The sequence below is a fragment of the Melanerpes formicivorus genome, unplaced genomic scaffold (assembly GCF_026170545.1).
Source record: "Melanerpes formicivorus ecotype bairdi unplaced genomic scaffold, bMelFor1.0.p_v2 SCAF_16, whole genome shotgun sequence".
Lineage (NCBI taxonomy): Eukaryota > Metazoa > Chordata > Aves > Piciformes > Picidae > Melanerpes > Melanerpes formicivorus.
This window is the reverse complement of record NW_027142368.1, coordinates 17,181,310-17,194,100: the sequence shown is the minus strand read 5'-3', so window position 1 is coordinate 17,194,100 and position 12,791 is coordinate 17,181,310. Positions and strand designations below refer to the sequence as shown.

The following is a 12,791-nucleotide window of genomic DNA, read 5'->3' as shown; positions in this document are numbered from 1 at the left end:
GCTCCTCTCTGAGTGTGCTGAGCTCCACTGAGGGACCTCAGAACCTGTCCCTGAGCTTTCTACAGTGATCTTTGGCTTCGTAGTCCTCTTCCTTGCTTGCTGACACCCAGCTCTTTCCCCATGCCAGGCAAACATGCCATCCCTAACCTCGTGAAGAACCTGCCTGGAGGCCAGCAGACCCCAGCCAAGAACCTCTCTGAGGACACAGTGGTGTCAGTCCTCAACACTATCAATGAAGTAATTGTAGACAACCTGGAGGCCGCCAAGAAGCTGCGCGAGACGCAGGGCATCGAGAAGTTGGTGCTGATCAACAAATCTGGGTAGGCTGTGCTCCCAGGGCAAGGCAGGGGGCAGAGGGGGGCTTCTCCAGGGCCCTTCTCAGAGCCAGGGGCGTTGCCCAACATCTCCTCTCCCCAGGAACCGCTCGGAGAGAGAGGTCAGAGCGGCTGCCCTGGTCCTGCAGACCGTCTGGGGCTACAAGGAGCTGCGGAAGCCCCTGGAGAAGGAAGGTTGGAAGAAGTCAGATTTCCAGGTATGGAGGAAGGGGAGGGGAGGTGCCCTGTTGTGGCTGGGGTAGTAGGCAGGGCTGTGCAGCAGGGGGAAGGATGTTCCTGGAGCTCAGCAGCACTGGATGCAGCTCTTGCCTTGCTGGTGGGATTGGAGACCCTGGGGGCGTCCACTCCACTGTTGCTCAGAGCATGGCTGTCAGGAGGCCTCTGCTGGAGAACCACCCTGCAAAACCTCGAGTCCTTGTCCCCACAAGTGTGCAGATCCTGAATATCTCATCTGGAGATACTCAGAGCCCACCTGGATGTGGTCCTGTGTGATGTGGTAGAGGTGATCCTGCCCTGCAGGGGGGTTGGGCTGGATGAACTTTCCAGGTCCCTTCCACCTCCAGCATTGTGTGATTGAAGCCTGCAGCACTGAAGTCACTCAGTGCTGAGAAATGAGGCTCTGCAGAGCTCAGTTTCCTTCCCAAGGGCTGGGACTGTCCTTGCTGCCTAGGGCCTGTGTGCTGCCCTGACCCACTCCAGGCAGGCCACCTCCACTCCAATGTGGCTGCAGCCTGGGGTTCTGAAGCTCCTTCTGGCTGCTTCAGGCCCCTTGCTGGGGGCTGGAGGGATAGGATGTGCTGGTGGGGAAAGTGCCTGGGCCAGAGTGTGAGTGGTCACTGTCTGATGCTGCAGGTGAACCTGAGCAATGCATCTCGGACCCAAGGGGGCAACTCCTTTGATGACAGCACCTTGCCTCTCATCGACAGGAACCAAAAACCAGGTGTGTGCCTTCCCTTGGCTGCTGCCACCCTGCTGCCACCCACCCAGGGCTGGCCTTTGGCCCTGCCCTTCAGCCCTGCCTCTCCTGGCAGCCACAGCTGCTCACACAAGCCCATCAGCTGGGCTTCCTGGGGCAGTTAACATGGATCCTGCAGCATCCTTGGGTCAGCAGTGCTGGAGCTGTGTCTGGGCTTCTCTGGCTGGGCTGGGCAGTGGTGGCTCTGCTGCCCCTGGCTGCAGGGCTGTGTCTGACCTGCTGCTCTCCCATGCTTGCAGACAAGAAATCCTCCCGGGAGGAGATCCAGATGAGCAACATGGGACCAGGTAGGAGAGGGAATGGACCTGGGGGGTGCTTGGCCTCAGCCTCCTTGCTGTGCTGGGAGGGGTCAGAGCTCACATCTCCCATGAGGATGCTGCTGCCTCCCATGGAGCTGACTTGAGTGACTGTCCCCTCTTCTGCTCAGACTATTCCACGCTGAACGAGAGGGACCACAGCAGGACACTGGACCGCGGCGGTGACCTGGGAGAGATGGAGCCTGTGAAGGCAGTGCCCTTGATGGTGAGCAGCTCCTCAGGGGGGAGGAGTGAGTGGGACTGAGGTGCAGGGCATGATGCCACATTGCTGTCCTGGCTGGAGGAGGGGAGATCTGGGCTCAACTAACACCCCCCCCCGCCCCAGTGCCCCTACTAACCCAGCCCTGTGTCTGCAGCAGGAGGAGGGGCAGGAACTGCAGCCTGAGGCGGAGGAGGATGCTGCCCTGTGCCCCCCCGTGTCGGTATGTCCCGCAGCATCCTGCCCTGTCTGAGCGGTGGGGACAGCTGCTGCTGCCCTCCAGGGGGCGCTTTGGCCAGCCAGATTCTGCTTTGATCGCTGCTCCCTGCAATCAGTGCCTGATCCGCCGGGGCCATGGTCGTGCTGCTGCTGCTGGCTCAGGATTGCTAATGTCTCTCCTCCTCTCTCCACAGCAGAAGATCTAAGCTGCCAGCCCTGCCTCCACTCAGTCTGGGTTGCTAATATATTATATATATAAATATATATATAAACTCCTCGTGGTGGAGCAGACTCACTTCTGTCTCACTTGGAATTGTTTGCTGGACTGCCTGTGCCAACAAGCCAGCCACACCACTGGGCCTGGGCCCCCAGGGGCAGCCCTGGCCGCCCTGCCTCTTCTAGACTGCTGCACCTCCCTGTTCTGGGACACCTCAACCAATAACTCCTCCTTCCTGGCCATCACCTCCACCTTCCTTCAGAGAGTAAAACCTCCTGCTGGCCTCTGCCAGCTGCTGTCATGCTGCAAAAGGACTCCGGATCTCTGCCTCGACCAGGAGCTGCCTTCTCTCGCGAGCCTTCCCTCTGCCAGGCAGACACCTGCAGGGACAGACTGGGACTCCAGTTGCTACCTTCCTGGTTTTGGGGGGGTTGTTGCCTATAGGACATACTGTTTCTTTCTGTGGGGTCACTCTTCCAGCAGGGCTGTGGGAGCATTCCTCCCTGGCGGTGGCGAGAGCCGGGGTGGGGAGGCTGGAGTCGTCGGGGGGGTGATGGGAAGGAAACCCAGCAATAACTTCTCTTGCTTTGCTCTAGGTGAGGCTCTGGGGACATGGGAAGGGGGATCTGGCTCTGGGGCCTGCAGAAGGGTCTGTATGGGGCTGCTGGCCCCTACCCAGTGACTGCAAGGAGTGATCTTTACGTAGGGGAGATGGTCGGTCCAGGGTGTTTGGGGTGGCCCTCCCTGCACGGGAGGTGAGGAGTCCCTGTGGAAGGAGGAGATGCAGCAGGGCTTTTGGGAAGAAAGAGGTTGGCTTCTTGGGGCACACTGTGTGCCAGGTGTGAGGAGCAGGCACTGGCAGGGCTGCAAGCAGGTAGAGCCAGGATCCCCCCTCCCACTGGCAGGCAGCAGCTGCCTGCAGCAGTGCCCCCACTCGACACGTGCCTTTCTTTTGCCACTGTGAAATAGCTCTTTGAATCGTACTGTCTGGCTGCTTCCCTGGGGAAGGGGAGTCCTGGGCTTCTGGCAGGGCTGAGCTCTTCCCCACTGGGAGCCTTAACTGTCTGCAGTGGGGCTGGAAGTCTGTTCTGGGGAGGGGGACTCCCAGCTCCTCCCCTCTCAGTGACGGGATGCAGGGCTCTCCTCTGCAGCCTGTGCTGGGCAGAGGGAGCTGCCAGAGGAGCTGGGCTGCACCTTCCTCCCCTCTGTGCTGGTGCTGGTGGTGGTGGTGGGAGCATCTCTAAGTGCTGTGATCTTTAGGGAAGCCCTTGGGCTCCCTCTGCAACTGGAAGCCTCTGTAGGAGGCTGCAAACTGGAGCAGGACCCCTCCCGTTCTGGGCTTGCCTGGGGGGTGGGGAGGCTGCCGGGGGCAGAACTGGTGCCTTGCTCCTGCCCCCAAGCACCTCCCAGCTCCGGCTGAGCCCTCCCTGCCTCCAGCCCCACCTCAGCTGGGTTTGGTTTTGTTCTGGGGTCTAACTCTTCTGTTTTCCTCTGAGTATGTAAAACACTAATTCCTTTTTAAATTTTGAATTTCAAATGAACCAAAAAGAAAAGAGAAAAAAGAGAGAGAGGCTTCTCCCTTCTCCCCTCCCCGCGGGCCTGCGCTGCCCGGAGGAGGGGTGGGAGCCGGCAGGCTGTGGGCTGACTCCTGTGCACACTCTTGTAAGGCTTTGGAAACAAAAGTGATTTTTTTTATATAAATAAAGTTTTTAAAGTGTCTCTCTCTGCCTCCCAGGCTGCCCCTGGCCCTTCCTCCTCCCGCAGCTCTCGGCACGCCTTGCCTTTCCAGGGGCAGCCTCTGAGCTCTGCCCCACGCCGCTTTGTGGCAAGCCCTTCCTCGGGCTGCTGTAGGACGTCGTTTTCCTTCCTAGCCGAGGGGTGGAGAGCACAGAAAGCTTTGGAGGCTTTGTGCTGAGCTCCAGCAGCTTTGCAGAGTGCTTGGGAGGCAGCTGGAAGCCCCCTGCAGAGCAGCAAGCTGGGGAGGTCTCTCCCTGCGTTCTCCCTCGCCTCTGGTGCCAGGTAGGCTTTGCACAAGTGAAGAGATGCCGCTTGAGAAGCCCTGCCCTGGGGCTGCCCTGGCAGAGCAGCACTAGGCTGCAAGCATGCAGATGCCCTGCTGGGGAACAGCAAAGCCAGGCTCAAACACCAGCTCCACTCACTTTGGTTTTACCTCTGTGTGTCTGAAACAGAGGAGGAAATGCTGGAGCCTTGTGGCAGTTCCTTTCAGGGAGCAGCTTCCTGCTGTCCAGCAGCTTTCTACTGCAGCAGGGTGCAGAGCAAGCCCTGGCTGTGGGGCTGGGGTGGTGCTGAGTTCCTGCATGCTGCAGCACAGCTGGAGCTTGACCTGCTCCTGGGAGGGCAGGGCTGCTGCCCTCTGGGTTATGGGGTGAAAGTGAGTGTGACAGAGTCACCCTGGGAGAGGGGAACCTCTTGCACCCAGGGGCAGCACAGCTGGATGCAGCTGGCCATGGGGGCCTCCAGCCCTCCCCCCTTGCCTCCCCCCTGAAGCCAGCAGGGAGCAGAGCAAAGGCAGGGAGCAGGGGCAGCTGTTTTATTGCTTTAGGAGGGCAAGGGAGCGATGCCCAGGCTCTGGCTTGGCAGGGACAATAGGAGGCAGGGTTAGCTCAGCAGGGACGATGCCAGGGCTGAGCTGGCAGGGACAGTGCTGGGGGCTGGTGGTGGGGCAGAGGACTCAGAGGAAGAGCTTCTTGTGGCAGGCCTGGCAGTACATCTTGTCCTGGTGCTCGTGGAAGTTGCCCTTCTGCAGCTGGCCCAGGCAGTAGGCACAGGTGAAGTGCTCGGGGTGGTACTTGCGCCCCCCGGCGGTGATGCAGCGCCCGGTGACGGGGCGGGCACAGCCCTGGCAGAGGCTGCCCTGCCGCTGGTAGAAGTGCAGCTCACAGTAGGGCCTGCCCTCCAGCTCGAAGAAGGAGCTGCCGGCAAAGCCTCTCAGGCAGTCCTGGGGGGGAGAGGGAGAAGGTTGGCACCGCCTCGGGCAGCCGCTGGGCCTCTCCCCTGCCCTGCTGCCCGCTCACCGCGCAGACGAAGCACTCGGGGTGCCAGGCGCCCTGCAGGGCTGACAGGTAGTTGTCTGTCACGGGGCGCTCGCAGCCCTGGCAGCGGGGGGCGAACAGGGCGAGGAAGTCCTGCTGGCAGTAGGGCTTCTTGTTCTGCTCGTGGAAACCTGGGGGCAGAGCCTTAGGGTGGGCACCCCGGGGGAAGGCTTGCGCTGGGGCATGGCTGTGGGGGTGCCCGGGAGGGGAGGCAGGGGGCAGGGGATGGGGGGGTGGGGCAACAGGCCTGGGGGCTGGGCTTTGGAGGGGGCACCTGGGGTAGGGGGTACCTGGCACCTACCCTCGTCTCCAAACACCTTCCCACAGTGAGCACAGAAGAAGTGCTCAGGGTGCCAGGTCTGGCCCAGGGCTGTGAGGACTTTCTGCAGGAAGAGGCAAGGTGAGGTGGTTGGTGGAGGCAGAGGGCCACGGGGGGGCAGGGGGTGCCCTACCTCACGGATGGGGCCGGCACAGTAGGCACAGCGGGGGGCAAAGGCCTGCTGGTAGTCCTCCTGGCAGTATGCCCGCCCCTCCCGCTCGAAGAAGGGCTGGCTGCCCAGCTCCTCCCCGCAGCGGGCACAGGTGAAGTGCTCGGGGTGCCAGGTCTTGCCTAGGGCTGTGAGGACCTGCGAGGAGGAGGGAGAGCAGCTCCAGGGATGCCAGGAGCTGAGGAGTGCCAGGATGGAGGGAGGGTGGGGGCTCACCTTGCCGGCGATGGGCTTGTGGCAGGTGGCACAGATGCCCGCGGGGGCAGTTGTGATGCCCAGCTGCTGCAGGTCCTGGGTGAGATTGCCCAGCATGCTGTCCAGTGAGGGGGAGGGCTCTGCTGGCACCTTGGCTCCTTCCCCTGCAGCCTCTGCCAGCAAGCAGCCCTGCTGGCAGGGAGGAGGACGGTGAGGGGCTGGTGAGGGCCTGGCCCCCGCTGTCCTCTCCCCCAGACAAGGCTCTCACCTTGCTCTGCATCTGGCCCAGGGCAGCCAGGAGCTCATCCAGCTGCTGGGCAGCTGCCGTGGGGCTGCTGGGCACAGCAGAGAGAGGGAGGCTGTGGCTTCCACCCCAAGGTCAGACAGTACCTGAGGCTGAGAACCATCCCCCCAAGGCGCTGCCCTCTCCTTCTAGGGCACAGTGTGGAGGGGTGGCCTCGTGTGGCAGGGAGAGGGCTGCTGGAGGCCTCAGCCCTCGCTTCAGCAGTGCTGTAGAGATGCAGGGTACAAGCCCCCCCCCCCCCCCCCCCCCCTCAGCTCCTGCACCTGATCTCTGGTGTGAGGCAGGGCAGCTGCCCCCAGAGGATGTATCCAAGCAGGGCAAAGTGAAGCCCCGGATGGTTTTGCCCTCCCAAGGCCATGTTTTACCTGGGTGTTGTCTTCAAAGTCTGCTGTAGAGGCTGAGCCTGAGGTGGTGTCTGTGCCTAGGAGGACAAACCTCTATGGCCAAGCCTGCAGGGTGCTCCCCTGGCCCTCTGCCTGCCTGGCACCACCACCCCTGGTGTCATCCACCAGCCCCACTGTGCCAAGGCCTTACCTCTGGGGCTGCTGAGGCAAGGGCTTCACGGCCACAAAGGGTGGGAGGCTCATCTGGGACTGGATCCTGCTTGAAGGAGCTCAGCACCTGCAGGCTGCAGTCCTTAGAGGCTAGGCAAGAGCTCTGCTCCAGCTCTGCCAGGAGAGCATCTGCAGAGAGGGCCCTGGGTCAGGTACCACAGCCCCTGGCTGCCTTCCCTGCCCCTGCACTGCCCACAGCAGCTTTGTGCCGCTCCTGAACCCCCAGGAGCAGAAGCAGCAGCACAGCCTGGTGCCAGCTGTGCCAGCTGTGCCCGGGGCAGCAATGGAGCTGCTCTCCCTGCAGCATCTCCCCTGGGAGGGAAGGAAGGAGAGTCCCTGATTGTTTTCCACTCGGTGGTTTTCTCCCTGCTGGAATTCCTGCCTGCTAGGAAGCTTTCCCAGCAGCCGGAGAGAGAGGCTTCAGCGCAGGAGAGAGGTTTGTAGGCATCAATTAAGCACTTTAATTAACACAGGCATTGGTCCAGCCTGGGGCTCAGGTGAAGCTGCAGCTGCTGGGTACAGAGCGACCACGAGAAAAACTCTTAGCCCTTGAAGCTCAGCTGGAAGCCAGCAGGGAGACTCAACTGGGAGGAGGAGGTGCAGCAGAGATGTTGCTGGAAGACCAGAAGGGGACAAGGAAAGCCCAGGAGCGAAAGGACCTCCGCGATGTAAAGTAAGTTCTTAGCCATCCTCACGCATCCCTGGGGCTAAGGTCCGCCTAGGAGCTGCGCTTAGCTCTGCTCGGGGCTCGCAGCCCTGCGGATCGATTCCCAGCCTGCTCTGGACGATTGATTACAGCGGTCGGGAAGTCTTTCACCGCCTCACCTGCCGGGGGGGAGGGATGGAGGGATGGAGCCGGGGGGCTGAACGAGCACTTGTTCAGAAAGGGAGCGGCAGGAAGCGGCTGCGGCAGCGGCGATGCAAATCCTGGCTGCGCACCGCGGAGCTGAGCGGCCCCAAAGAGCGCAGCAAAAGGTCTGAGGGAGCCGGGGGTCAGCCCTGCCCCGGGGCGGGGGGCACGGGGCCGGAGAAGCAGCTGGGCTGGAGTGGGGGCAATCCCCCTGCTCCCCCAGCGTGAGGGCAGGGGCATGCCAAGGGCCAGCCCGAGGCAGCAGGCAGCGCTTCACTCTCTGCGGGAAGGGGCTCCCCGGGTCCGCGGAGCGCCCCGAGGCTCAGCCCTGCCGGGGCTTGTGCTGGGGTGCAGCTAAGGGCTGGGCAGTGCCGCTGGGCAGGCCAGGGACGGTGCAGGGGAAAGCAGGACTCACCTTCAGGAGGGCGGCCCCGCTGCGGTGGCCGCATCCTGCCCCGGGGATGGGCGGCTGGGTGAAGGGTGCTCGGGGCCGCCCCACCCTACCCCGGGCAGCCGAAAGACAAAGCTCCTCTGAGCTGCTGCCCCAAGCCTGGGTGTAGGACTGGCCCTGCAGAGCCCCAGCTTACCTAGATCCTCCATCCTGCCCTGGTGTGGGGTCCTGGGCCCGGGGCAGCACCCTCAGGCCACGAGGCTGCAGCCCACAGCCCCCCAGGCTTTCAGTTCCGCTCTGGGGCTGGGGTTTGTCACCCGGGGAGATTCCCCTGTGGGCTGTGTGCTCTGCACCACGTGATGGGCAACAGGAAGAAAGCAGTGGCAGGGGCTGGGGCAAGGGGAGCCAAAAGCAGCCCCAGGCTGGGTCTGGAGGAGGAAGAGCCTGGTGCTCAGCCTGGCGCTCAGCCTGGCTGGGTGGAACCACCCCAGCCCCTCGGCCTCCTCGGCTGGAAGCCTGAGCACAGGCAGCCTGCAGCCCCAGGCCCTGCCCAGGTGCCAGCAGCTGCCTGTGACAAGCAGTGGCAGCCCTGCACCAGGTGGCAAGGTGCCTGTGATGGAAGCAGGCCCAGGGCCCGCAGGGCTAGCAGCTCTAGCACAGCCTCAGCCTCGGGGGGATGCTTTGGGAACCTCCTCCTGTTTCCAGCTCAGGGCAAAGCTCTGGGTGTCACTTAAAGCCAGGTGAGCACAAGGGCTGACTGCAGCAGTGCAGGTGGTGGTGGCACTGCCGCTGCTGCTGCCTCTTCCCAGTGCTCTCTGTGCTGATGCTTGAAAGCCTCCCAGAGGCACCAGCTGTGCAGCTGCTGGGCACAGCTCAGCACATCCCTGCCAGCCAGGAGCAGGCTGGAGCACTGCTCTCTGCTGCTAACTTGAGGCATTTACCTTCCCCTGGGGCTTTTCTGCTTCTCCTGAGCCAGACTGCTCCCTTCCTTGGCACCCTGGGTGGCCACCTCAGGGGGGAAGGCCCTGGGCAGCTGCATCTCTCTCTTGAGACAGGGGCACTGCAGGTGGCTTCTGGGAGAGCAATTCCTACCCAAGCCCAAGGGCTCTGTTGTGTTTGCCAGGCAGGAGCAGCTCTGGGCACAGCTTTGCTCTGGCAGCTTCCCTGCCCCCTCAAGGGAGCTTCCAGAAGATCCTCAGAGGAAGGGCTGCAAGACAGCACTGCTCTGCTGCCACCGAGGCAGGAGCTGCTCCCTGCAGCAGTGTTGCTGATCCTGGGGAGAGGTTTGACCCCAGGCTGGCTAGGAGCAGCCCAGCAGGATCAGGGGCTGCAGGCAGCACCTGTCACTGTCTCAGGCTGGACTGAGCTTGCTCCTTCCACATCCACCCCATGAGTCCCCTGAGCACTGTGCCATGGCACCTGCAGCATCCTGCCCCCCCAGAGGAATCAACACTTGCTGAGCTGGGCTGGGGCAGTCCTTCTCACACCCCCCTGGTCCCATCCTGGGGGAGCAAGGTCAACTTCAGCCCCTTTGTACCCAGCTGGAATGCCGAGGCTCACTTCATTATTGCCCCTCCAAGCTGCTCCTCACTCTCTGGTTGCCTGCCAGCAGCAGGGACGTCCCAGGGCTCTCACCTCAGGAAGGGTCACTTGGGAGGCTAACCTCTGAGTCCTGGGCTCCAGTTCAGGGCAGGCACTGCTGAGAGCTACCTGCCAGACAAGAGGAGGTACTGCTTCATCACTCCCTTCCTGCTGCCTCGAGGCACTTCCCTTCCTGCAGAGAGCAGAATCTTCCTCTTTGGGGAAGGGTTGGGATTATTTCAGACTTCTCAGTGATTTACTCTCCCCTTGCAGGGGGAAGGTGAGCCCTGGGGGGAATGACTGCCTGGAGCTGGAGCTTCAGCTTGCAAATGTTCCCCTTGCAAAGCAGCAGCCCAAGATCTGTGGCCTGAGCTGAGCTGTCCTTGTGCCCTGGCTCAGCCCAGCCCTTGTACCAGGCCTTGTGCCTCACCTGCAAGGCAGAAACCCATCCCACCAGCAAGCTGAGAATAACTCCCCCAGCCAGAGTGTTTAGCTCGCAAGGAAAGTGACTTTATTGGAGGAGGAAGGCAAAGTCCTGCCCCAGCTGCCAGGCTGGCTCACCTGCAGCAGAGGGGTGGTGCTGGGGCAGTGCTGCCTCTCAGGCTTCCAGCTGGACAAATCCTTGGGGGGAGAGAGAGCAGTTCCAGCCCCCTACAATACAAACAGCAGCAGCAGCATGCCTGAATTCCTTCCTTGAGAGAGCAGCAGTGCAGCTGAAAGAAAGGTAACAGCAGGCTGCCCCAGGCCAGGAGCCAGCCAGGCTCTGCTGAAAACCAACCTCAGGACCCCCAGGAACCAACTCTGCAGCAGGTTTGTGCACTGCCCCAGCTCCTGCAGGAGCCTGGACCCACACAGCCTCTTGCCTGGGCCTGAGAGGGATGGAGCAATCCCCCTCTGTCCTGAACTTCTCTGGCTCTTGCCACATGAGCTGTCCTCCTCCCTCCAGCCTGCTGCCTTTGCCAGGAGGAACCAGACTGTGTGCAGCCCTCCACAGTCAGAGGGGTCCCTGAAGCACTCTCAGCCGCTGAGGAGTGATGTGGGCACCAATTTCCAGCCACACATAATAAAGCTTAGGCCTCAAAACCTCGAGAGGGGAAGGAGAGCAAAGGCTGCTCCCAGGGCTGGCTCTCAGCTCCCGAGCTTGACTGAGCAGCTCCCTGCCTCTGGCTCTTTGGATTCCCCTTCTGGTTTTGCTGTCTGCAGAGGGAATAAAGACCACTTGGTGCTGCTCCTGCGGCGGGGCCCCCGTCCCAGGAGCGTGCTGCCTGCCTCTGAAGCACAGCGTGGAGGGGAACGGCGGCTTGTGCCGCGGAGCCTTCCCCCTCCCGGCGCCGCCGCCGGGGGGCAGGGGGCGGCGCACGGAGCGCAGGAAGCGCAGCGTTGCCTGCCTCTCTTCGGCTCTTTGCAAGGTGGCTTCCACCTGCTCCCCAAACAGATTCTTCCCCGTGCAGGGCAAGTTCTCGAGCTTTGCCTGCACCTCCGGGGGGAAGCCGGAGGCTCGCAGCCGGGCGGAGCGCTGCGCACCCACCGCCAGGGCAGCAGCTCGCACCAGCGTGTCCCCGGCGTCCAGGGCTGCCTGCAGCTGCTGCCTGGCCAGCTCGGTGCCCTCCAGGGCAGCGTCCTGCAAGGCCTGGCAGAGCTCCTGAGGAAGCTTCTTTGTCAGCACAGAGACTCTCTCCCCGAGCTCGGCCTGGCCTCTGGCCATGTAGACCTCGCAGTCTGCCACGCGCAGGGCCGCGGCTGCCGCCCGGTAAACCTTCTGGCCAGGCGAGGCCGGGGGCTGCAGCTGGGGGCTCTCCCCTCCCGTGCTCTGGAGGGCAGGCTGAGAGCTGTAACCCACTGCCTCCTCAGGGAGCAGCTCTTTCCTCTCCCCCTCCCGTGACACCGGCAGCACGCCGCGGGGCGCCTGCCACGCTCTCTTCTCCAGCTTGTCCAAGACAGGAGGCAAGGGCACAGCAGCTCTGCTGCAGGGGGGCTCTGGTCCAGACACTGAGCCCTCGGGCTCCCTGCTGGCTCCTGGAATGGAATTAAGTTAAACCCAACCAGATTAGCCAGTCTGCTCAGGAGCTGGGGGAAGGGTGGACTTTCTGAGGGGGAGGCAGTGCCCTTCTGGTCTGCCCTGGAAGGGGAGGTAAGGTCAGCCACATCCTCCTCTCCAGAGGAATCACAGCACGAGTCCTCATGCCCAAAACAACTCCTGGGTCCCAGCTGGATGAGTCACAAACCACTGCTGGTGAGGTGGGGTGAGGGGATGCTGCTGGGCAGGGGCTGTACTGGAGCTGCTGGCAGAAAGGGTGTCCCACTGGAGGTGACTCCTTCGCCCAGGGGAAGGACAGCTCTTGAGATCCAGAGGGTGTCCTTGCTTCTGGAAGCATCCTGCATGCACTGGAGCTCACCAAAGGCTCTGCAGCCACTTCTGAAGGCTGCTTGCGGGGTCTTGATGCAGCCTCGGCAATGAGGAGGATGGATCTGGCCAGGTCAGAGAGCCTGCCCAGCCACCGGGAATCCCCAGAGGGCTCTTCTGGTCCCGACAGAGCGTGGAGGGCATGGGGTGGAGGCTGGGACCCAGAACCGCCCGAAGGTGGTGGTGGCCTCAGCCCTTGTGGGCTGGCAGCTTCTGGGTTCTGCTTGGCTCTCCCAGGACAGTGCTTCCTCTGGGGGGAGTCTGCCTCGTCAGGTACTGCCCAAGCGGTGCCCTGGGGCGGCAGCTCAGGTTCTGGAGAGGGCAGCGCGGGCTGCCCCAGCGGAGCTGCTCCCCCGGGCTCTGCCGGCAGGCACAGCGGCGTCACCGGCTGCGGCGCCGAGCCCTGCCCCGGGGCCGCGCAGGCCAGATCATGCCGGCGCTCGGTGGCTTTCCCCTTCGCAGCTCAGCCGCGCCGGGAGCAGGTCAGTGGCAGCGCCGGGCCGGGCCCGCAGCAGGGCGCGGAGCTGCTTCCCGCGCAGCCGAGCGGCGCAGACCCCGCGGGCCGTGGCCCGCTCCCAGGCAGAGGACGCAACGGTCGTGCTCATCCGTGACGGGGATCCTGCGGCCGCAGGGGCGCCGCCGGGGCGCGCCCGCCGGCCGCCATCCTGCCTCCCAGCCCGCCCCGCGGCCGCTTCCGGCTGCGCCGCA

At 63.1% G+C, this 12,791-nt stretch overlaps 2 protein-coding genes across 13 annotated transcripts in view; one reads left to right on the top strand and one right to left on the bottom strand.

Moving 5' to 3' along the window:
• The window catches only part of CTNND1 (catenin delta 1), a 28,120-nt gene extending 24,138 nt beyond the window's left edge, over window positions 1–3,982 (top strand). For 3 of the 7 annotated variants that reach the window (XM_068148458.1, XM_068148454.1, XM_068148452.1), the window contains 7 exons: window positions 128–320; window positions 418–532; window positions 1,188–1,275; window positions 1,551–1,598; window positions 1,739–1,833; window positions 1,985–2,050; window positions 2,241–3,982. In XM_068148458.1, the coding sequence (XP_068004559.1) occupies window positions 128–320; window positions 418–532; window positions 1,188–1,275; window positions 1,551–1,598; window positions 1,739–1,833; window positions 1,985–2,050; window positions 2,241–2,252 (617 nt within the window). In that variant the 3' untranslated portion in view covers window positions 2,253–3,982. Of the gene's footprint in view, window positions 1–127; window positions 321–417; window positions 533–1,187; window positions 1,276–1,550; window positions 1,599–1,738; window positions 1,834–1,984 lie in introns of all 7 variants that reach the window. The other 4 variants (XM_068148453.1, XM_068148457.1, XM_068148455.1 and 1 more) reach the window with 4 other exon arrangements.
• An 817-nt stretch (window positions 3,983–4,799) lies between these two features.
• Window positions 4,800–8,440, bottom strand: LPXN (leupaxin). 6 transcript variants are annotated; one of them, XM_068148464.1, is made up of 9 exons: window positions 8,295–8,439; window positions 6,838–6,986; window positions 6,669–6,724; window positions 6,268–6,334; window positions 6,021–6,191; window positions 5,769–5,942; window positions 5,618–5,699; window positions 5,299–5,447; window positions 4,800–5,222 (listed from the first exon to the last, which is right to left on the bottom strand). In XM_068148464.1, exons 1-9 carry the CDS (start codon window positions 8,305–8,307, stop codon window positions 4,956–4,958), a joined length of 1,128 nt encoding a protein of 375 aa, XP_068004565.1. In that variant the 5' UTR covers window positions 8,308–8,439; the 3' UTR covers window positions 4,800–4,955. The 6 variants fall into 6 exon arrangements, with proteins under 6 accessions (XP_068004565.1, XP_068004563.1, XP_068004564.1 ...); XM_068148462.1 differs by lacking the exon at window positions 8,295–8,439 and adding an exon at window positions 8,123–8,206; XM_068148463.1 differs by lacking the exon at window positions 8,295–8,439 and adding an exon at window positions 8,123–8,205 and having other exon boundaries at window positions 6,021–6,188.
• Between the last annotated feature and the right edge of the window lie 4,351 nt (window positions 8,441–12,791).

Excerpts from the sequence above, each read along its gene's own strand:
- LPXN (XM_068148459.1), bottom strand. The coding sequence starts at position 8,156 with ATGCGGCCACCGCAGCGGGGCCGCCCTCCTGAAG. Across the intron at positions 6,725-6,837 it reads TTGCCTCAGCAGCCCCAGAG|GCACAGACACCACCTCAGGC; the intron begins GTAAGGCCTTGG and ends TTGTCCTCCTAG. Across the intron at positions 6,335-6,668 it reads ACTTTGAAGACAACACCCAG|CAGCCCCACGGCAGCTGCCC; the intron begins GTAAAACATGGC and ends TGCTGTGCCCAG.